The 25,128-nt window shown below is 36.4% G+C and overlaps 1 protein-coding gene across 3 annotated transcripts in view; it reads right to left on the bottom strand.

Annotated features, from left to right (window-relative positions):
- Nucleotides 1-25,128, bottom strand: part of MGAT4C (MGAT4 family member C) — a 291,648-nt gene that overhangs the window by 14,864 nt on the left and 251,656 nt on the right. Inside the window, exons 1-3 of one of the 3 annotated variants that reach the window (XM_033221134.1) lie at nucleotides 18,706-18,740; nucleotides 16,995-17,102; nucleotides 6,088-7,072 (exon numbers count right to left, since the gene is read on the bottom strand). The exons of 1 other annotated variant lie outside the window; for it this stretch is intronic. Coding sequence is in view for 1 of the 2 variants with exons in the window: in XM_033221132.1 (XP_033077023.1) it covers nucleotides 19,246-19,269 (24 nt within the window). In the remaining variant the exon portion in view is untranslated. Of the gene's footprint in view, nucleotides 1-6,087; nucleotides 7,073-16,994; nucleotides 17,103-18,705; nucleotides 18,741-19,245; nucleotides 19,364-25,128 lie in introns of those variants that run through there. One more of the 3 variants, XM_033221132.1, reaches the window with a different exon arrangement.

Below are 25,128 nucleotides of genomic sequence, written 5' to 3'. Positions count from 1 at the left end.
CAAAAGATCAAAAGACAGAACAAAATAAATATCATTTATTAAGCAAACTATGCTAGACTGCAGGCCATTAAAAGTTAAAGAAGCTAATAAAGTCATTCACACTCCTCCCCCACCTCAAACATAATTATTTTCTACACCTTGGTTCAGGAAAGATTTTTTAAAAAGTTCCCTCCCATCCCCCCCAAAAAACACTCAGACACCCAAAATCAGACTGACAAAATTACTATGAAAAGGAAAACAAAATAGCTGATTTCAAGTAGGGAGAATGGACTCTGGGATTAGGCCATCTTTTTGTTGTGACATGATGCAAGAAAGCTCTCAAGATTAGTGGAGACATATCTAAACGACACAGAAAATGGTTTGAAAAGGCTTCCATTAAGAAATTTTGGGAAAAATGAAGATAAAAAATAATGGGCTATGATTGATAGCAAAATATTGAATAAATATAAACTAATGATGAAATGGTAATTATAAATGGAAAAGAAAGAAAATGTAAGAAACCTCATTTGCTACTATGAAGGTGAAAACTTTACCCTCTTCAGTCACTAGAAATTGGTAATTGAAAGTATTAACATTTTTACCCAGCATTTCTAGAAGAAACTATGTTTTATCCTCAGTTGATGATTTTTTTCTAATATTGGACAACAGACAGCACAGGGCAATATCCCCAAGTAAAGAAATCAAATAGGTAAGCCCTGTGATTTTTCCTGCTTGCTGTCAAGAGGCAGTTTCCAAAAGGCAGTACAGGGAGAGTGAATCCAAACAGAACCTAGAGATCCTGCTGATTAGGAGACAGAAATAATAATATGGGGGAGATAAAGGTACCTAGAATTTGAGGGGCAGAATATTTAAGAGAACAAGTGACAGAAGAGTGACTCAGAATTCTGCAGAGAGCCTCTTCGAATCTTTGAGTTGATACTGATATGTCATGTGTGTCATGAAACTCCATAAGACTAGAGAAAGAACCATAAAAAAGTAGTAGGCCAAACAGTTCCTGAAGCTTATACAGTGTTGGAGACAGTCTGTGTGTCCATAAGCCAAGTTTGTGTGTCCATCAGCCAGCAGGATGGACCTGGACATTAAAAAAAATACTCCGAGGCCAGCTGCGGTGCCTCACGCCTGTAACCTCAAAACTTTGGAAGGCTGAGGCAGGAGGAAAGCTTGAGCCCAGGACATTGAAACCACCCTGGGCAACATACTGAGACCCAGTCTTTACAAAATATAAGAAAACTAGCCAGCTCCAGTGGTGCACACTTGTAGTCCCAACTACTTGGGAGACTGAGGCAGGAGCATTGCTTGAGTCTGGGAGGTCAAGCCTGCATGCAGTGAGCTGTAATTGTGTCACTGCACTCCAGCCTAGGGAACAGAGTAACACCCTGTCTCGAAACAAACAACAACAAAAAGAATACTCAGAAGCAAATTACCTTATTATTTGGGCCAATACTCTCTAAGCCTGTCCTAAAGAAAGCTTAACAATAAGCATCAATAGCATCAAAAGATTTTGCATAACTTAACTCCATACTAGTACAAAGTACAGCACTCTTTAAGCACATAGGACAATGTTTAGAACTTAAGAACATAAAAATCACAATATCCAGGATCCAGCAAAAATTACCATTTAAATCAAGGACAATATAGTCTATAACTAGGCTGAAACTAATCAGAGAGAAAAAAATCAAGAAATAATTGAGATGATAGAATTAAAAGAAAAAGGATCCTAAAAAACTATCATAAATATGTCCCATAGGTGCAAAGTAGAAGAACAATGATAATTTTAAGGACAGAAATGAAATATTTCAATAAAAACAAAAACGGAATTTCTAGAGATGAAAAATATGTGCAAAATGCAAATACACTGGCTAGTAGATAAGGTATAGCAGGAGAAAAGATGAGCCACTGAAGATACAGCAGTAGAAATAATACAAATTAAGCACAGAGAGAGGAACAAACATCCAGCCAAACTGCTGTCTAAATTATGACTCACAGGAAAAGTGAGATCATAAATGTTTTAAGGCATTAAATTTCAGAGTGTTTTCTTTGGCAACATTAGATAACTGATACAGCTATCTACAGGAAACTCATTTTAATGATAAAGACAAAAATGAGTTAATAATAAAGGGAAGGATAGGGATAAATATTAATCAAAGGAAAGCTGGACCAGATATATTAATATCATACAAAGTAAACACTTAGTAATTGATGAAAGTATTAATTTTTTGAAGGAAGCATAAATGTACATGCATTACATAAGAGTTTCAAAATACCTGAAGCAACATTGACATCAGGGAAAGGAGAAAAAAGGGAATAAATAAAGGAGGAAGGAAAGAAAGAGAATAAATAAATTCATTCATTTTCAATAAATGAATATTGAAGTCCTCTATTTCAATATTCATCCCTCAGTGATTGACTGAACATGCAAATACAAACCAGTAAATATCAAAGATATTTAAAACACTATCAAATAAATTAATCTACTTGGGATTTATGAAACACTCCACCAAACAATAGCAGTCTATAAATCTGTTTTCATACTGCTGATAAAGATATACAGAAGACAGGGCAATTTACAAAAGAAAGAGGTTTAATGGACTTACAGTTCCACATGGCTGGGGAGACCTCACAATCATGGTGGAAGGCAAGAAGGAACAAGTCACATATTACATGGATGGCAAAGAGTGAGATTTTGCAGGGGAACTCCTCTTTATAAAACCATCAGATATTGTGAGACTTATTCACTATTATGAGAACAGCACAAGAAAGACCTGCCCCCGTGATTCAATTACCTTCCCCTTGGCCCTTCCCTTGATATGCGGGAATTGTGGGAGTTACAATTCAAGATGAGATTTGGGTGGGGAACCAGTCAAACCATATCATTCTACCTCCCAAATCTCATGTCCTCACATTCCAAAAAAGCTTGCCTTCCCAACAGTCCCTCAAAGTATAAACTCATTTCAGCATTACCTCAAAAGTCCACAAAAGTCTCATCTGAGACAAGGCAAGTACTTTCAGCCTATGAGACTGTAAAATCAAAGCAAGTTAATTACTGCCTAGATACAATGGAGGTACAGGCATTGGGTAAATACAGCCATTCCAAATGGAAGAAATTGGTCAAAACAAAGGGGGTACAGGCCCCATGCATGTCCAAAATCCAGCAAGACAGTCAAATTTTAAGGCTCTGAAATTATCTCCGCTGACTCAAGGTCTCACATCCAGGTCATGCTGATGCAAAAGGTTGGTTCTCATGGTCTTGGGTGGTCTTGGGTAGCTCTGCCCCAATGGCTTTGCAAGGTACAGCCTCCCTCCTGGCTGCCATCATGGGTTGGCATAAAGTGTCTGTGGCTTTTCCAGGTGCACAGTGCAAGCTGTCAGTGGATCTACCATTCTGGGGTCTGGAGGATCGTGGCCCTCTTCTCACAGCACCACTACATGGTGCCCCAGTTAGGACTCAGTGTGTGGGCTCTGACCCCACATTTCACTTCTGCACCGCCCTAGTGGAGGTTCTCTATGAGGGCCCCACCCCTGCAGCAAACTTCTGCCTGGACATCCAGGCGTTCCATACATCCTCTGAAATCTGTGCAGAGGTTCCCAAACCCCGATTCGTCACTACTGTGCACTCTCAGGCTCAATATCACATGGAAGCTGCCAAGGCTTGGGGCTTACACCCTCTGAAGCCATGGCCCAAACTCTATGTTTGTCCCTTTCAGCCATGACTGGAGCAATAGGGGTTCAGGGCACCTAGTTCCTACACTGCACACAGCACTGGGAGTCTGGGTTTCACCTGTGAAACCATTTTTTTCCTCCTGGGCCTCCAGGCCTATGATGGAAGGGGCTACCATGAAGACCTCTGACTTGACCTGGAGACATTTTCCCCATTGTCCTGGGGATTAAATTTGGCTCCTCATTACTTATGCAAATTTCTGCAGCCAGCTTGAATTTCCCTCCAGAAAATGGTATTTTCTTTCCTATCGCATTGTCAGGCTGCAAATTTTCCGAACTTTTATGCTTTGCTTCCCTTATAAAACTGAATGCCTTTAACAGCACACAAGTCACCTCTTGAATGCTTTGCTGCTTAGAAATTTCTTCTACTAGATACACTAAATCATCTCTCTCAAGTTCAAAGTTCCATAAATATCTAGGGCAGGGCCAAAATGCTGTTGGTCTCTTTCCTAAAACATAACAAGAGACACTTTTGTTCCAGTTCCCAACAAGTTTTTTTCAAATGCACATAGAAAATTTATACACACACATATACACATGCACACACAATGGAATACTATTTAGCCATAAAATAGAAGGAAATCTTGTCATTTGCAGCAACACGGATGAACCTAGAGTGCATTATGTTAAGTGAAATAAGCCAGGCACATGAAAACAAAGACTGCATGATCTAACTTAGTTGTGAAATCTAAAAAAGTTGAACTCATGAAAGCAGAGAGTAGAATAGTGATTACCAGAGGCTGGAAGGGGAGATAGAAGCTGGTTTGGTAAGAGGCACAGTTAGAATTAGACAGTAAGTATAAGTTATTGCAGTCTATTACACATTAGGGTGTCTACAGCTAATAACAATGCAGTGTATATATCAAGATATCCTGAAGAGAAGATTTAGAATGTTATCACCAAAAAAACTGTTTAAGGTGACAGATATGCTAATTACCTTAATGTGACCATTGTACAATGTATACACAATCATTGAAATATCACACTGTATCACAGAAATATGTAAAATTGTGTCAATTATAAATACAAATAATTGTAAAAGAAATTAGAAAAAAAAGGCCAAATTATCCCTAAAGTAAGCTACAAGAGAGCAAATTAGGCAAAAAGTAAACAGACAAAAATGACAAAAGTAAAAGTAAAAATCAATGAATAACAAAAAAATAGAAACAAATGCTGGTCCTTCAAAAAGATCAATAAAATATATATTCCTCTAGCCATATTGATCAAGAAAAAAGAAAAGACATTATTAATATCATGAATGAGACGTGTCATATCACTAAAGATTCTACAGGATAATTGTATATTTTGAAAAAATATGCTAATAAGTTTATCCATTAAATGAAATGGATAAATTCCTTGCAACACAGAATAATTATTTATGTATTAATAAAATTGAATAAGCAGTTAAAACATCCCTCTCAAAACACTCCACGTCTGTATGGCTTCACTAGTGAATTCTACCAAATATTTTAAGGAAAAAGTACACCTACTCTACACAAGCTACTCCAGAAAATAGAAGAGAATTAAATAATTTATATTGTCTAGATCTAATAAAACATTTTTATTAAATTTTATTTGATAATATTTTAAGAAATTATATGAATAGTAGGAGTAAAAATGAGTATGTTGGAAACAACTTTATTAGAAATATTGTTAAGCATCTAAACATAGCTAAACGAGATTTTCTAATTTTTCCAATTTTAAAAGTATATGCCTACCAAATGTACAATGCCTCATCAACTGCTCCCCAATCATCATGCCAGAACCTGCAACATATCCTTCTTGTAAGCTGTGATTTCATATTTCTAGTATATTTCTAACAGGCTCATGCATATCACTACTTTGGATTCTTCTTGCACTTGCACCATCAAGACACCATACCCTTGGGAATTTCAATGGCTCATAATTTTGTTGAAGAGAAGACAATTTGCTTATCCTGTCAAATCAGTTTAGCCAGAATCCCCCATCCTCCATATCCGATCCCTCAATATCTGATCAAATTTCTCACCCACCACGATCCCCCAGGTAATACATGATCACCCTGCCCTGCTATCAGTAAAAATCCTTTTAAGTCAGCTTAGCAAAAAATTATCTATCTTCTTAATGATTTTCAGTCCACTAACTTGCATTCTTCTCCTTGGCTATAAATTCCAACTTGTCTTTGTTGTATTCAGCATTGAGAACAATCTCTTTCTTCTACTTCAATACCTCATGGCAGTAGACCCTTGAAATCCCTTGAATAAAGTCTAAATTGCCATCTTTAACAAGTGTTATTATTTTTCCTTTAACAGTTTTTGTTGCTGTGACTTGTATAGGATCAAATTCATTATTGGATTCCCACTCTTCTGACCCAGAATCCCAAGCACCTACCTTTGAAGCTATTGTCTTCACTTCTGGTTGATTGATGGATGAGCCCTTGGTGATTTAGACTCCTTAGCCAGTGCTCCAAATGATAGTCTGTTGAATCACAGTGAGGGCAGAGAGAGTCTGAGTACACTATACAGAGGCTGAGTTAGTCCTGTTTCTTTTTGTTAGAAGTTGGTTTAGTCACAGGCTTCTTTGTTAGGAAGGTACTGGCTGGATTGTAAGTCTTACTTCCTGTTTCTGTCGTTGAGTGGGAATTTACTTCTTGAATCCCTGAGCTGAAATATTTTCCTTGGTTATTTGTGAGGCAACTCTGTTCTATTTGATCCTATTTCTACCACGGTAACTTTTTAATCAACAGAAACCTCCTTCTTAAACCCTTACTGATCGTATACTCCACTTCTTTTCTTGTGGTCATGGTTTTGCTAAGGATAATTTGAGACTTCAGGATGTCTTTGGGAAACTGAAGATATTCCCGAAGTGAGTCTTCTGAGATCTTTTCTTTCCCATTGTTTCTGCTTCCCATTCATCCTTTTACTACCTTCAATCTACCCTTCAACTTTCTTGAATCTTTTGACATGTGCCTCTTCAGACCTCTTACCTCTGCCTACCTGTCCGCCCAGACGTTTTTCCTTCCTGCTTCAGCCATTCAATCACCTGAACTTTAGGTCTCCTATTTCCATCATAACTTTCAAGAGACTCTAGGACCCCAAAAGCAATTGTCTGAGGTTGAAAAAGAAAAAAAAAAAGGCTGATTGAAAAATAATTTGGATATTTTATCCAGATGAGGCTTTGAAGACATCCAGATAGGTGCTTGATGTTCTTTCAGTCTCTTGCCTAAAATGTAGTCACAGGCTCCATAACATTGCATATATGGGCAAAAGAAAATCTTAAATGTGTCTTCTCCACAAATATTGGCTAAAAGCTTTAGCCTTCCTATTGAGAAAGTAACCTTAACTTGTTGCATCTGTCAGAAACACAATGGATACAACTATAAAGTAGAGGACATAAGAGAGTATTACTGTGTTGTCTAACTCCTGGCAAAAGTTTTAGAATAAAACCTTTAAGATCTCTTATAATATGTGTATACATTACATTATATATATGCAATATATATTCATAAATATTATACCTATATGTACAGAATATATACATCCCATTCTATGTATATATAGAATATATTTATATCCCATTCTATAAATCTAGAGAATATATATTACATATATGTATATGCAATATACATGAAAATACATATCATAGTATATATGAGATTTCTCTATGGATGGTATTATCAAATTACTTAGTACTTTCTTTTTGTTTTTAGAGACAGATTCTCACTCTGTCACTCAGGTTGCAGTGCAGTGTTGCAATCACAGCTCACTGCAGACTCAGATTCCTGCATTCAAGGGATACTCCTGCCTCAGCATCCCAAGTAGCTGGGACTACAGGCATGTGCAACCACGCCCAGCTAATTTTCAATTTTTTTTTTAGAGATGGGGTCTCACCATGTTGTCCAGGCAGGTCTAGAACTCCTGGGTTCAAGCAATCCTCCTACCTTTGTCTCCCAAAGTGTCAGGATTACAGGTGTGAGCCACCATACCTGGCCTAAAATTTCTTAAGTTCTGTTCCAATTTTCAGAGATAAATGTGTGCTTATATAAGGCAAATATTTCTAAAACTCTCAGAAACTAATTCAAATGCTTTTCAAATTCACATGAAATGGATGTATATTTGACAATTAATACAAGCTTCATATTGTTTGTTTTGTAAAAACAACTACATTTTCTGGTATATCAGCATTCAGTATAATATGAACATACATTTTTATTCTACTTAGGCTTACTAGTTGAATCAGGTAATATGTCTTCTAGATATTTAGGAATAAAAACAATTATCAGTTCAACTTTAGAATAAGTATGCAAGTAAAGGTGCAGTAAAGAAGAGTTGTTTGATGCCCATTACTTCATATTTCTCAAGACAGCCATAAAACCCAAAACTGCATGTTTAACTTTGTTGGTTTTTGCTTTTGTGATGCTTGCCTAACATGATGATGTTAACTGTAAAAACAGTTAACAGGGAAGTAAGTTGAGATTGTGGCTAGCTTTGCCTTGTATTACGATATCATTGCTGAAAACAGTTTCTAAATTATTTTTGTTAACTTGAAGCTTTAAAGTTTTTCTAAGCTGTATTAAGTAATAAATATTCATTAAATATCTAGGTCATTTCTAAGTAATATGAACTACTGAAATACAAATTGTTAAGCATTAGGTTTAATTTTATAGATTTTTTGGCATTTTATTTTAAAAAAGAGACTAAAGATATTTGAACCTGTTAATAAACATGTTATTTTGTCACATAAAAATTGTGCTATGAGGAAGCATGAACATATAAGAAATTTTGAGATGATATATTCATAAAATTTGCTAGTCTGCTACATAATGCAAGACAGACAATTTATAGTCATCTTCTTCCTAGTTTTCTCAGTCAAAAGAAATATTACTAATGGTCAAAAATGATCATCAATATATGTAATTAAAACTACTAGAAATAACAACCATGAAGAGAAACATCTTTGTATGTAGAGTATGCAAGGAAAATATGATATGTTTTCAAGAAAAATAATTCGATGTATGAAGAATGTATTTTTGTTAAGGGAACAGGAGGGTAATTTTGTCCTAAAGTAAAATGATTAGTTTTGCCAGAATCAGAAAGAGAGAGAGAGAGAGAGAGAGAGAGAGAGAGAGAGAGAGAGAGAGAGAGGAGAGAGAGAGAAGGACAAAAGCTAAACAGATATAGAAAGTTGTAAAAAGTTCATGGAAGAAAGAATTTTATATGTTTAAGCTGGTAAGATTGAATAGATTTATTTACAAAGTTTTGTAAAAGAAGAGGAAGAAAAGAAGACACAGAAAGAGGAGGAGGAGAAGGAGGAGAAGAAGGAGAAGGAGAAGGAGAAGAAGAAAAAGAAGAGAGCCCAATGCTATAATAATGCAAAACTAGATTTTTTTTTTGTTGAAAATGCCCGTTTTCTTGGATTACAGTAAAATATCTTTTTGTTTGTTTTACCTTTTAAGTAATCTTCCTAGGAAGCCAAGATTTTGTGCCTTATCAAGATAGTTTTCTGTGTTTATGTTAACCTTTACCGTTGGCCTTGATTATTTAAGAGAACTGAGAGCTTGCAATTTAAAAGCACTAAAGCATTTTACCTGTTTTACAGTGTTGCCTTTTCAAAACAAATCTTAAGTGAAATCTTGTTCTCAAACTGATCTTGAAATTTCTCGAAGGGACCCTGAATAATTTCAAAAAAATTGTTCTTTCACCTTGTAAAGAGAAATACTAAAAATAGTTTGGTTTATTTAATTGATACATTGCATTGCATGAAAAAACACTTTCAAATAAGATACTTAAACTTTCCCTAAGTTATATTTTTTTATGGACAAACATTAGGCATTTTAGAAATTACATAAAATTCCTAGAAATTTGTCAATGTCCCTTCTGTCCACGATATATCTTGGTATAATATCATCAGTGGTGGCTCTAATTTTTATTTAAAATATTGTATGCCTCAAAAATAGCCAAATTATCTTGCCCTTTGGGTCATTTTTATATTGAACTCTCATTACATGTTAATTTCCATTTTAAATTTTTTGTCATTCACACATATTCTGATTCTTCTCCGAAAATATTTGCAATCAGCTACAAGTCATAATGCTTCATGATGGTGTTGATTAATTTAGAGACCATAGTTTAGTACTGAATTAAGGATTTTCAGAACTAGAGTAGAGAAGCCAATGGGTTTATGAAATTTCTAACCCAAGAGCAAGGAGAACAAGAATTATTTGTTTTGATGGATGATAATGAACTGAAGAAGAGTGATTACGGTTTTGTTTGAAAGTTTGTTGGTTCTTCAATGTTCTACTTTCTGGATATAAGCACTCCTTTCATTTTTCTCATATTTATGGAACCAAAGAACAAGCCCAATCTGGTTCAACTTTGAATAATAAAATTGTGAGTTATTTTTCAGTTGCAATGGATTCTGGGTTGCAATTATGTAAACTGCTTATGTTCAGATGAACCACGTGTAACTGTAGTCAGAAACTAAATTCTAGGACCACGAATCAGGGACTGTATTAAGAAGGGGACATCTCATGACATAATCCAATCAGATCAAGTCCTGGCACCACCACCCCATGGCACAATCCATTCGGATCATGCCTCATGGCATCATCTCATTGTAAGATCCAATCAGCTCACACCTTGTTACCCTCTGCCTATAAAACCTGCCCCAGTTCCCAGTCTTCAGAGGCAGATTTGATCACTGCCTTATGTCTCTTTGCGAATTAACTCACAATAAAACCTTTATTTTCTCAAAGACTTGTGCCACATTGGGCAGAGAAGCCATTGCTTACTCAGTAACATTTACACTTGTAAAAATCAGTAGATTATACTTTTGTAAATATAATATTTTCTCCCCGATCCTTCCAGAATTTGTAAACTATTGAGTATTCTTATTTTCCTGGCAATATAGTTATTTACCTGTATTTAATAAGAATCTGTTCTCTTTGTAACAGAACACAACTGGAAACATTGGTTATATTTATAAGGCTTTGACTTCAATGTCATATTTGAGAATGATGTGTATAGAATCCGAGTTATGGAACTGAAGTTAGCTTTATAGAACCAATTTTTACAAAGCTATCTTGAAAAAGCTGGCCCAATCATAATTGGCTTCTAGGGTTCCTAGCCTTACAGATGAGTAACGAAGACCACTTCCTGGCAGGCCCAGGGAAGATGGGCTATATTGGGAACCTCAAGAAGAGAGGAATTCATTCAAATCTATAAGTACCAGAAGTGAAGTCTGATGGCTAGTTCTTGGCTTGACTTATTAGCTTCAAAAGGTTTTTGGAATTATAACCTGAGATTCCTTATGAAAAGTTCCAGCAAAGAAAACTCAAAAAGACCTATGTGGTCATTTACCATTCTTCCTTTCCTTATGTAAATAATCAGGTCAAATCTAATGAGACCAGATTTATTTTGTCTTTTAAAATAGAATAACCTCACTTTAGTTATCTTTGATAAAAAATGAGCGTGATTAGAAAGATCCATTTTATGTTTCAGTGGAAAAATACAGTGCACTCTTGTGAGTTCTCGATTATTCTAGCTTTTTTTTCCAGTATCCATCTACAGCTTCCAATTTTCTCTCACCCTCCTGACTTGGAGTCAATGAGATGTAAAACTGTCCTTTTTTCAAAACTCTGCAAGCTGAAGCTCGACTATGTGATATAAACTTCATGGAAATCACTGTAACAGATTATGAATAGACAGTCTTTGTGCTTGTTGCTGTGTGGGCCATGCAGAATGTTCATGGAAACACTTCATGCTATCATTAAAAACATTCAACCTGCAAACCCAGAAACTTTGTCAGTTTGCCACTGCCATCCCCACTTCACTATCTAAAGATGCTTCAAACTCAAATCAAGATGTCTTCTTGAATGGCGGCCCTGTGGAATCAGAAACTGGATTTCTAACCATTATTTTTTAAAAAAATTTTCACAGAAATTCCCCTCATTAAATTCCTGACTGCTAACCCATCCAGCAAATATACTACCGTCTCCCAACAGGTGCTTCAGCTTGTCCTCAATGAGCAAAAGATAACTCAAAAAGAAATGGACTTGTTTTGTTCAATGGAAAAAACAGCATTTCTTTTCTTGAACAAGAGAAGGGACTGACAAAGAATCTTTTCTTGACCAAACTTTAATCCGTCTCCTCTGAGCTGAACTAGGCCCCATGTTGGGCATATCCTCCAAGAGCCTAGTTTTAGCACTTACCCTGTAGAGTCAGCTTAGTCAAAATCCCTTGCTCTCCACATTGCATCCCTCTCAATATCTGATCAAATTTCTTATCCACCACCATCCCTCAAGTAATGACTGATAAATCTATCTTGCATTAAGTAAGAAACTTGCTGGGTCGTTTTTGCACATAATTACTCTACTCTCTTAGTGATTTTTCCATCCACTGACTCACATCCTACTCCTCGGATATAACCTTCTACTTTTTGTATACAGAGTTTAGCCAAATCTATCTCCCCTATTACAAAATCCATTGCATTAGTCCCCATGAAGTTCCTTGAATAAAGTCTACTTTATGTTTAATAAGGGTCATCATGAATAATTTTCTTTCTTTAACAGCATCTAAGAATCTGATTCATCTAATAATTGTGAATCATATAATTCCTTTAATAATTATGACTAATATAAAGAGTATCTTCCTCTATTTATATTTTTCTCTTTACCATTATCATAGGAAAATTAAAAATTCTGCATTTTCAATTGTGTTCAATGAATAGTTGAATACACAGATTAAAGGATAATGTCTTAGAATTTTACTTACCTACTTGAAAGACTGCAATACTTTGGGCAGCACAATACCAATAGTGAAGAATACTATCCTAAAATGGTTCATTATTTCAACACCGCATCTTCTACTTAGATGAGTCCATCATTCTTCCGTTTTCTAATTATTTCAATCTGTGCTTCAGCACAGTTAGAATAATTTATGTGTGATGAAATACTCTCTATTAATATGAAATAGTAAAATATTTCAAGATATAAAAAATGTAAGATCACCACGATCTGGTAGTATATCATAAGATTTACCAAAAGGTCTAATGGGCTCATATGTTAATTATAATTTATAATGAATGTGCCATTTAAACAAGAATAAGTATTCTCTTTTTCTGTCTGGTAGAATTCCAATGAAGTATAAATATCATCATACATCAAACTTTAAAACAAAAAATGTGTTTAAACAAACAGACAAAAAACCCAATAAAAACAAAAAACTAATTGGTTTCAACAGACTCTGATGATTTATCAAAGGTGAACAGTATTTTTTGATGAGTAGCCATTTTTAATGTTGATGATAAAGTCAAGTTCATTAATTTTTTTTGATATTGCTTTTGTGTATTCTCACCATTGCTTAATTAGTATAATGGAAATATTCTCATATGCTTTCTTCCAGAGGCTTTATAATTTTAGTTTTTATGGTAGGTATAATAACCATCTTAAATTAAGTGTATGATGTGAAGAAGAGGATGAAGTCCCTTTTCTACCCTATTTATTCAGTCATATTGGGTGCCTTGTTGAAAATCAATTGTGTATATATGTGTGGTTATATATTTGAAGTCTCTATTAGGTATTTGTCTCTATTTTTCCTTATATCAATATCATACTATCTGGATTACTTATATCAAACTATCTGAAATATGATGATGTCAGTCATTTGCATTATTATGGAAGTTTTATCATCAATTGTCAATTTTGACAAAAACAAACCAGAATTTTAATTAAAAATTTGTTGGGTCTGTAAATTATACCATCCACTTACCAGTTTCTACCAAACAACTATTCAGAATTTGAGAATTTGCTGGATGTACAAATAAATTATTTGAATCTAAAAATATATTTTTCTCAACATGATATTTATTTACATTTATTCAGGTCATCTTTAATTTGAGCAATGGTTTTATTTTTCAGTGATTCTGACATCTTTCATGGCTTGTAAAATTTATTCCTAATAATTTGGTCTTTTTTCTATTATTACAAGTGCTTTTTGCACATATGTTTGCTGCTACTACATAGAAATACAATTTATTTTTGTATATTGATGCCTTGGATCCTGTGACCTTGTTAAATTTAACCATCATGACATTGACAAGCAATAAACAGATTTAATACTTCTTTTCCAATCTCTAAGACTTTAACATTTTGTTGCTGTTATTGCTACCTTATTTCCATGGCAATAAGTAAATAGACTTCCAGTCACATGTTAAATAGAAGTTATTAAAACAAACTTCTGTGCTTTGTTATGATGTTAGGAAGAAAACATTAAGTATTTCAATATAAGGTAAGAAGACAGCTGTAGTTTTCTTACAGATGCACCTTATCACACTGAGGACATTTCCTTCTATTCCTGGATTGATGAAGTTTGATATTGAGAATAACTGTGGGGTGAATTTTGTCAAATATTTTTTCTCCATCTGTTGAATTTAGGGAGCTTTTTTTCCCCTTTATTGTGCTATATGATGGATTATACTTGCTGATTTTGTAATTTAAACTAAATAGAAGTATACATTAAGTAATTATATAATTATTTTTATGTATTGTTGATTTGCTAAGATTCTCTTTCTGCATTTATGTTCTTCAGAAATATTGATATGTAATTTTCTTTTTTATTTTCCAATATCTTTGTCAGCTTTTGCTATTGGAGCGCCAACCTCAGAGAAACCTTCAGTCTAGGGCTAATTTTGCCTTATAGCCAAGGCATACCCTTCTGAGTACTCTAATGACCCACATATTACAAACTTTTTCATTTCAGTTAACAGAAATAAAAGTTAGTCTTCTTTTCTGTGTGTGTTGCAGAAGACATTGCAACTGTTCCTTTCCAGTGATTCTTTAGCAACCTTGAATAGTTTGTTCACACACATGCCATGATAAATGTTCAGACATAAAATAATCCCTTTCTCTCTCTCCCTCTCTGCAGTTGTGTTTTCCATGCAGCTTTCTCCTCTCCAGTATCTGCTTGAGAATTATAGCCACTGCAGAATCCAAGTATCTTAGCTATGTCTCTTCAACTCAGAGAGATCAGTTGTCTCTTTGACTTCACTCTGCTTGTATTGCAACCCAGAAACTGTAGCCAGTAAGCTATGAAAATAACCTCATTTCCACCCTCCACCCATCAGGAATCATTGTCTTGTTCTGCCTATTTTATAATGTCTAAATTTTGTTTTACTTATATTAATTCTGCTTTTTTTTAGTTGTTTAAGGATAGAAGTAACTCTGATCCCTATTTCTCCATCATGGTAAGAAGCATCTTTCTGGTTATAAGATTATTTGCCTACACATTCTTTCCTTTATTTTCTTGAAAAACATTGCTCCATTATTGTCTTGCTTTCTGTGTTAGTGCCGAAAAATCTAATCTTGCCTGCTTTTCTTTCCATTATAAATGACTTATCAAACATAAATGAGTTGGTTGTGTAGCTTAGAGGCTTGCTGAATATTTTATCTTTAAAGTGGAATCATATATGTCTTGGGGTTATCAATTCTTGGTTAAGTACTCAAGAACTACTGAAGAAAATCAGAAAAATCACTCTTGATCACTTGATATTTAATTGTGTATTTAATTCTAAACAGAACATAGGGAATATAGTGTAAGAATAATGCATAAATGTTATACATTCTGATAATGCCAAAAAATACCCAACTAAAAAAACAAGGAGATAGAGAGGGGGAAGTAGTATAAACTAATACACCTACACTGTATAGATAATAGGTGTAAGTCATAAACTATTATTTAAAGCAAAACAGACATCAGAAGCAAAGTTAGAAAACGAGACTAATGAAATAAAGATAATTGTAAAAGCTAACTACTTAAACAAAACTGCAAGAGTTCCTAAATACCAAAATGAATACAAGAAAAATATCTGCAAAACTACTAGTGCTATGGCTTGAATGTCTGTCTCTTTTAAAACCCATGTTGAGGATGGGAGCAGTGGCTCACGCCTATAATCCCAGCACTTTGAAAGGCCGAGGCGGGCAGATCACGAGGTCAGGAGTTCGAGACCAGCCTGGCCAACGTGGTGAAATCCCGCCTCTACTAAAAATACAAAAAGTAGTCAGGGGTGGTTGTGGATGCCTATAATCCCAGCTACTCAGGAGGCTGAGACAGGAGAATCGCTTGAACCCATGAGGCGGAAGTTGCAGTAAGCCAAGGTTGTGCCATTGTACACCAGCCCGAGCAACACAGCAAGACTCTGTCTCAAACAAACAAACAAAACCCATTTTGAAAGATAATCCCCAGTGTAACAGTATTAAGAGGTGAGGCCCTTAAGAGGTGGTTGGATCATGAGGATTCTGTCCTTGTGAATGGATTAATCTATTCATGGATCAATGGGCTAATGGATTAATGGGTTATCACAGGAGGGGTTAGTTATCACAAGAGTGGGTCTACTATAAAAGTTAGCTTGACTCTCTTGTGCCCTTTTAGCCTTGTGATGGCTTTTGCTATGTTGTGATGTAGCATGAGGCCCTCACCAGAAGCCAACCAGATACTGCTACATGATATTGGACTTCCCAGACTCCAGAACTGTAAAAAATACATTTCCGTCTGTATAAATTACCCACTCTCTGTATTCTGAGATGGCAACAGAAAACACAACAACACAATCACAAAGGGAAATATAATACAATGAGCAATTTTCTAAATCAGAAACACAGAAGATGTAAGAAGTCAAAATTCCTAATAATAGGGGCATTTAATTTTCACAGTTCAATATAGGTCAAGAGGCCAAAAATTGCCAAATATCACCACAGTAAATTGCATGAGCCAAGAAGTTTTAGAGACATAAGCACAAGTTTATGAGTTCAAAAACACAGTGAAGGAAATTAACATTCTCTCAGAATTTCCTAGTTTGAATAGTTTAAACATTGGCAAAGACAGAGAATATAAAAACTCCAAAGTTATCTTTTAGAATTTTAATTTTGTGTGAGTTTTGGTCAACAAAGCACGTATCATAGGTAGAGATTAAAAAATATTTCATGCCTGACCATAAACCAGTATAATTCAGAATATTACAACAGAGGAGAGAACCACATTACATGAGAGAGATGTTGTTGGCTTATAATAGTACAGTAGAAAATGAGATGAGACAATTGAAGATATTTGGAAACAAGTTAATTCCTAGGTAGTAGGATAGGGCTAATAGGTAGACATTTAAATTTATATTTTAAATCGATAGATGCAGTAAAAACATTAGTAACTTAGGGTACCAGTGTAAAAAAATGTATGTTAATATAATTTGTGAATAATACTGATTACTAGGAATAAATACTACATTGAACGTGGCAGACACAAACTCACCATTCTTTACCAGCTCCAAGTGTTAAAAGAAAGTAAAATTTTGGTCTCAAATTTGTAACCAGGTGAGCATACCTTGATAATATAAACTTCCATGTCACAAGCTACTGCCTGAAAATATCATTCATGCAAATGAAGACGACTTACTTGAGCAGTAGATTTTGGTTCCATGTTCGAATAACATTTTATCTGCTAGAATTTTTTCTTTGTTTTGGAATAATATTACAAAGGACAAGTATGTTTTTCTTTTAAGGTCATGAGTTGATTGTCACAGATTAGGCTCATTTGAAAAGTGGTAACTCATATTATCTTGATTTGAGTGAACTGTTTCTCAGGATGATACATCATCTTTATATATCCTGAATATTATAGACATTTGCTTGCTAACGGCATATCCGCAATACCTTTTATTTCTTTCACACCCAATGGGAAATCATGAGGGTATTTTGTTTACTAATTACGTTGCGTTTTCAAAAACAGCTTCATCACAACTTTCTGATCCAAGGCTATTGATTACAGGACACAGTTATGGAAGCAAGGCTGTAACAATATCCTTACTTCTCTGTACCAAATATATGCAGCATTGGCATGTCTGCTTCAATAAGACTTAATCAGTTTTTGTTTGAATCATATGCGTTTTCAAAGAACTGGGGGAGGCCGGGAGCAGTGACTCAAGCCTGTAATCCTAACAATTTGGGAGGCTGAGGCATGTGGATCACCTGTGGTAAAGAGCTTGAGACCAGCCTGGCCAACATGGAAAAACCCCATCTCTACTAAAAATAAAAAAAATAAAAAATTAGCCAGGAGTGGTGGCGGGCACCTATAATCCCAGCTACTCGGGGGCTGAGGCAGGAGAATCACTTGAACCCGGGAGGCTGAGGTTACAGTGAGCTGAGATCGCACCATTGCACTGCAGCCTGGGCAATAAGAGAGAAACTCCATCTCAAACAACAACAACAAAAACAAAAACAAAAAAAACCTGGGTGGTGGGCCTGCTGCAGTGGCTCATGCTAATAATCCCAGCACTTTGGGAGGGCTGAGTTGGGAGGATTGCTTCAGGACAGGTGTTTGCAATCAGCTTAGGCAACATAGTGAGGCATCATCTCCACAAAAATTAAAAAAAATTAGTCAGGCTTGGTGGCACAGGCCTGTGGTCCTAGCTACTTGGAAGACGGAAAGACTGAGGTGGGAGGATTGCTTGAACCCAGGCAAACAAGGCTGCAAAGAACTATTATCACACTACTGCACAGCCTGGGCAATGAAGAATTAAGACCTTGTCTCTTCAGAAAAAAAAAAAAAAAAGTGAAAAGAAACAGATGAATGATGAGTGTTCACTTACATCAAAGTAATATTTCAAAATATAAACATTAAAATTATTTTGAAGTGATACTGTACCAAGTAATTCATTTTTAAAATAGAAATAAATCATTTCACTCTAAAGTTCCCCTCATAAAAGACTATTATATGTGAACATATGGATAAATATACTAACATTCAAAATGCATATTATATATTCATGCATTTACACTTAATTTTGAAATTATACATAATGTGGCATATATTCCTATACATATAAATGCACAATTATACATATATAAATAGAGCTATATTCACTTACAAATCTGTGAGCATGTACTATTCTTCCACACCATTTAATACTGGTCCTACCTGAAATTTACCTACTGTTTACAAACCACTGACAAAAAGAATATACGGCTTTTCTAGTGTCATGACGGTCCGCAGAATCTTGGTTAAAAAACAAACAAAAAAAGGCTTTCCTAGTAAACTCTTTTCTCTCCTATTCCCATAAATATTATCATTTTCCATCACTCTATCCAAGCTTTTCTTCTTTTTCTTTGTTATAGTATTTTTGGTATTACAGGACTTCTCCTACAGCCATATTTAGAGCTTCAGCTAGGACTCCTTCCTGAATCCCAGTACCAGCTTTTGAATAACGACTATTCTCTTTACCTATTTTTCTGCTGACCAATAAAACACAATGCATCTAAAACCGTTATTTTCCTTTCCTGCCAGCTTCTCCTTCCAAATTCTTATTTTTGGTAGGCTCAGTTTTCTCAGAGCTAATTTTATAGCTTTTATTCTCTCATAATTAGAGACATGCCAAGTCCTCTGGTCCTCAGTATCTCACCTGCCACAATGTTTCCTATTTAGTTATCACTGCCGTAATCAAAGTTGCCATTAATACTTCCTTTAATTTTGGCAACAGCATTACATTACTGATGGTTTTCCCTACCTGTTCATTACAATTTTGAAGCATCAACCCCTAACCTGGAAGTGGGAAACTAGTTTTGGACGTTCCATCCCTAAACCAGAAGAGGGATGATCCGACCTTGAGGGGAGATTTTGATGCACTCCCAGCCTACGAGCTTTAAGCAGATGCCTGCTTGACGATGTTAATGGGGGAAACGTAACAATCCTGCCTTGCTGTGCTGCGATGTGAATCAAGAAGGCTGCCTGCAAATGATCTCAGTTAACTCAGTAAGAAACAGTCATGGCAACATCATGTGTTAGCGTGAACCTCAGCCAGCCCTGTTCGGAGCTCGAGGGGGAGGTCCTTTCAGGTCAGGGTTTCCCCGGACTTCATAATTTATGCTGTGAAAATTGTGCAGAAGTCGGTCTGTTTTCGCCCTGCTCTTGGCAAGAATTGGGGGAAGAAACCTAATGCTCCCTCGAAAGTATGTATTTATTTTTCAGGGCCTAGAATTTGCTGAGCTTGTATTTGTACTCTGCATTTTATGAAAAAAAAAAAAACGACAATGAGGAGCGCCAAGGAGTACTTGGGAACGTGGAGGGCTTGAACAATTTATTATTATCATTATTATCATCATCATTATTATTTATTTTGAGACAGGATCTCTTGCCGGGTTGGAGGGTTCAAATGATCCTCCCACTTCAGCCTCCTGAGTAGTTGGGACTACTGGCATGCGCCACCATGCCAAGCTAATTTTTCTTTATTTTTCTTTTTTTTTTTTTTTATTTTTATTTTTATTTTTTTTTATTATACTTTAAGTTCTAGGGTACATGTGCATGACGTTTATATCATGTATAACTCCCCAATGCAATCCCTCCCTCCTCCCCCCTCCCCATGATAGGCCCCAGTGTGTGATGTTCCCCTTCCCGAGTCCAAGTGATCTCATTGTTCAGTTCCCACCTATGAGTGAGAACATGCGGTGTTTGGTTTTCTCTTCTTGTGATAGTTTGCTAAGAATGATGGTTTCCAGCTGCATCCATGTCCCTACAAAGGATGCAAACTCATCCTTTTTATGGCTGCATAGTATTCCATGGTGTATATGTGCCACATTTTCTTAATCCAGTCTGTCACAGATGGACATTTGGGTTGATTCCAAGTCTTTGCTATTGTGAATAGTGCCGCAATAAACATACGTGTGCATGTGTCTTTGTAGTAGAGTAATTTATAATCCTTTGGGTATATACCCAGTAGTGGGATGGCTGGGTCATATGGTACATCTAGTTCTAGATCCTTGAGGAATCGCCATACTGTTTTCCATAATGGTTGAACTAGTTTACAATCCCACCAACAGTGTAAAAGTGTTCCTATTTCTCCACATCCTCTCCAACACCTGTTGTTTCCTGACTTCTTAATGATTGCCATTCTAACTGGTGTGAGATGGTATCTCATTGTAGTTTTGATTTGCATTTCTCTGATGGCGAGTGATGATGAGCATTTTTTCATGTGTCTGTTGGCTGTATGGATGTCTTCTTTTGAGAAATGTCTGTTCATATCCTTTCCCCACTTTTTGATGGGGTTGTTTGTTTTTTTCTTGTATATTTGTTTGAGTTCTTTGTAGATTCTGGATATTAGCCCTTTGTCAGATGAGTAGGTTGCAAAAATTTTTTCCCATTCTGTAGGTTGCCTGTTCACTCTGATGGTAGTTTCTTTAGCTGTGCAAAAGCTCTTTAGTTTAATTAGATCCCATGTGTCAATTTTGGCTTTTGCTGCCGTTGCTTTTGGTGTTTTAGACATGAAGTCCTTGCCCATGCCTATGTCCTGAATGGTACTACCTAGATTTTCTTCTAGGGTTTTTATGGTATTAGGTCTACCATTTAAGTCTCTAATCCATCTTGAATTAATTTTCGTATAAGGGGTAAGGAAAGGATCCAGTTTCAGCTTTCTACTTATGGCTAGCCAATTTTCCCAGCACCATTTATTAAATAGGGAATCCTTTCCCCATTTCTTGTTTCTCTCAGGTTTGTCAAAGATCAGATGGCTGTAGATGTGTGGTATTATTTCTGAGGACTCTGTTCTGTTCCATTGGTCTATATCTCTGTTGTGGTACCAGTACCATGCTGTTTTGGTTACTGTAGCCTTGTAGTATAGTTTGAAGTCAGGTAGCGTGACGCCTCCAGCTTTGTCCTTTTGACTTAGGATTGTCTTGGCAATGCGGGCTCTTTTTTGGTTCCATATGAACTTTAAAGCAGTTTTTTCCAATTCTGTGAAGAAAGTCATTGGTAGCTTGATGGGGATGGCATTGAATCTGTAAATCACCTTGGGCAGTATGGCCATTTTCACGATATTGATTCTTCCTATCCATGAGCATGGTATGTTCTTCCATTTGTTTGTGTCCTCTTTGATTTCACTGAGCAGTGGTTTGTAGTTCTCCTTGAAGAGGTCCTTTACATCCCTTGTAAGCTGGATTCCTAGGTATTTGATTCTCTTTGAAGCAATTGTGAATGGAAGTTGATTCCTGATTTGGCTCTCTGCTTGTCTGTTACTGGTGTATAAGAATGCTTGTGATTTTTGCACATTAATTTTGTATCCTGAGACTTTGCTGAAGTTGCTTATCAGCTTAAGGAGATTTTGGGCTGAGACACTGGGGTTTTCTAAATATACAATCATGTCATCTGCAAACAGGGACAATTTGACTTCTTCTTTTCCTAACTGGATACCCTTGATTTCTTTCTCTTGCCTGATTGCCCTAGCCAGAACTTCCAACACTATGTTGAATAGGAGTGGTGAGAGAGGGCATCCCTGTCTTGTGCCAGTTTTCAAAGGGAATTTTTCCAGTTTCTGCCCATTCAGTATGATATGGCTGTGGGTTTGTCATAAATAGCTCTTATTATTTTGAGGTACGTTCCATCAATACCAATTTATTGAGCGTTTTTAGCATAAAGGGCTGTTGAATTTTGTCAAAAGCCTTTTCTGCATCTATTGAGATAATCATGTGGTTCTTGTCTTTGGTTCTGTTTATATGCTGGATTACGTTTATTGATTTGCGAATGTTGAACCAGCCTTGCATCCCAGGGATGAAGCCCACTTGATCATGGTGGATAAGCTTTTTGATGTGCTGCTGAATCCGGTTTGCCAGTATTTTATTGAGGATTTTTGCATCGATGTTCATCAGGGATATTGGTCTAAAATTCTCTCTTTTTGTTGTGTCTCTGCCAGGCTTTGGTATCAGGATGATGTTGGCCTCATAAAAAGAGTTAGGGAGGATTCCCTCTTTTTCTATTGATTGAAATAGTTTCAGAAGGAATGGTACCAGCTCCTCCTTGTACCTCTGGTAGAATTCAGCTGTGAATCCATCTGGTCCTGGACTTTTTTTGGTGGGTAGGCTATTAATTGTTGCCTCAATTTCAGAGCTGCTATTGGTCTATTCAGGGATTCAACTTCTTCCTGGTTTAGTCTTGGAGAGTGTAAGTGTCCAGGAAATTATCCATTTCTTCTAGATTTTCTAGTTGATTTGCGTAGAGGCATTTATAGTATTCTCTGATGGTTGTTTGTATTTCTGTGGGGTCGGTGGTGATATCCCCTTTATCATTTTTTATTGCGTCTATTTGATTCCTCTCTCTTTTCTTCTTTATTAGTCTAGCTAGCGGTCTGTCAATTTTGTTGATCTTTTCAAAAAACCAACTCCTGGATTCATTGATTTTTTGGAGGGTTTTTTGTGTCTCTATCTCCTTCAGTTCTGCTCTGATCTTAGTTATTTCTTGCCTTCTGCTAGCTTTTGAATGTGTTTGCTCTTGCCTCTCTAGTTCTTTTAATTGTGATGTTAGAGTGTCAATTTTAGATCTCTCCTGCTTTCTCTTGTGGGCATTTAGTGCTATAAATTTCCCTCTACACACTGCTTTAAATGTGTCCCAGAGATTCTGGTATGTTGTATCTTTGTTCTCATTGGTTTCAAAGAACATCTTTATTTCTGCTTTCATTTCGTTATGTACCCAGTAGTCATTCAGGAGCAGGTTGTTCAGTTTCCATGTAGTTGAGCGGTTTTGATTGAGTTTCTTAGTCCTGAGTTCTAGTTTGATTGCACTGTGGTCTGAGAGACAGTTTGTTATAATTTCTGTTCTTGTACATTTGCTGAGGAGTGCTTTACTTCCAATTATGTGGTCAATTTTGGAATAAGTGCGATGTGGTGCTGAGAAGAATGTATATTCTGTTGATTTGGGGTGGAGAGTTCTATAGATGTCTATTAGGTCCGCTTGGTGCAGAGATGAGTTCAATTCCTGGATATCCTTGTTAACTTTCTGTCTCGTTGATCTGTCTAATGTTGACAGTGGAGTGTTGAAGTCTCCCATTATTATTGTATGGGAGTCTAAGTCTCTTTGTAGGTCTCTAAGGACTTGCTTTATGAATCTGGGTGCTCCTGTATTGGGTGCATAGATATTTAGGAGAGTTAGCTCTTCCTGTTGAATTGATCCCTTTACCATTATGTAATGGCCTTCTTTGTCTCTTTTGATCTTTGATGGTTTAAAGTCTGTTTTATCAGAGACTAGGATTGCAACCCCTGCTTTTTTTTGTTCTCCATTTGCTTGGTAGATCTTCCTCCATCCCTTTATTTTGAGCCTATGTATGTCTCTGCATGTGAGATGGGTCTCCTGAATACAGCAGACTGATGGGTCTTGACTCTTGATCCAGTTTGCCAGTCTGTGTCTTTTAATTGGAGCATTTAGTCCATTGACATTTAAGGTTAATATTGTTATGTGTGAACTTGATCCTGTCATTATGATATTAACTGGTTATTTTGCTCGTTAGTTGATGCAGTTTCTTCCTAGCCTCGATGGTCTTTACATTTTGGCATGTTTTTGCAATGGCTGGTACCGGTTGTTCCTTTCCATGTTTAGGGCTTCCTTCAGGGTCTCTTGTAAGGCAGGCCTGGTGGTGACAAAATCTCTAAGCATTTGCTTATCTGTAAAGGATTTTATTTCTCCTTCACTGATGAAGCTTAGTTTGGCTGGATATGAAATTCTGGGTTGAAAATTCTTTTCTTTAAGAACGTTGAATATTGGCCCCCACTCTCTTCTGGCTTGTAGAGTTTCTGCCGAGAGGTCTGCTGTTATTCTGATGGGCTTCCCTTTGTGGGTAACCCGACCTTTCTCTCTGGCTGCCCTTAAGATTTTTTCCTTCATTTCAACTTTGGTGAATCTGGCAATTATGTGTCTTGGAGTTGCTCTTCTGGAGGAGTATCTTTGTGGCGTTCTCTGTATTTCCTGAATTTGAATGTTGGCCTGCCCTACTAGGTTGGGGAAGTTCTCCTGGATGATATCCTGAAGAGTGTTTTCCAACTTGGTTCCATTTTCCCCCTCACTTTCAGGCACCCCAATCAGACGTAGATTTGGTCTTTTTACATAATCCCATACTTCTTGCAGGCTTTGTTCATTTCTTTTTCTTCTTTTTTCTTTTGGTTTCTCTTCTCGCTTCATTTCATTCATTTGATCCTCAATCGCTGATACTCTTTCTTCCAGTTGATCGAGTCGGTTACTGAAGCTTGTGCATTTGTCACGTATTTCTCGTGTCATGGTTTTCATCTCTGTCATTTCGTTTATGATCTTCTCTGCATTAATTAATCTAGCTGTCAATTCTTCCACTTTTTTTTCAAGATTTTTAGTTTCTTTGCGCTGGGTACGTAATTCCTCCTTTAGCTCTGAGAGGTTGATGGACTGAAGCCTTCTTCTCTCATCTCGTCAAAGTCATTCTCTGACCAGCTTTGATCCGTTGCTGGCGATGGGCTGCGCTCCTTTGCAGGGGGAGATGCGCTCTTATTTTTTGAATTTCCAGCTTTTCTGCTCTGCTTCTTCCCCATCTTTGTGGTTTTATCTGTCTCTGGACTTTGATGATGGTGACGTACTGATGGGGTTTTGGTATAGGTGTCCTTCC

The sequence above is a fragment of the Trachypithecus francoisi genome, unplaced genomic scaffold, assembly GCF_009764315.1.
Source record: "Trachypithecus francoisi isolate TF-2019V2 unplaced genomic scaffold, Tfra_2.0 Lachesis_group11, whole genome shotgun sequence".
Taxonomy (NCBI): domain Eukaryota; kingdom Metazoa; phylum Chordata; class Mammalia; order Primates; family Cercopithecidae; genus Trachypithecus; species Trachypithecus francoisi.
The sequence above is the reverse complement of the archived record's forward strand: the minus strand, read 5'-3'. Positions and strand labels throughout refer to the sequence as shown.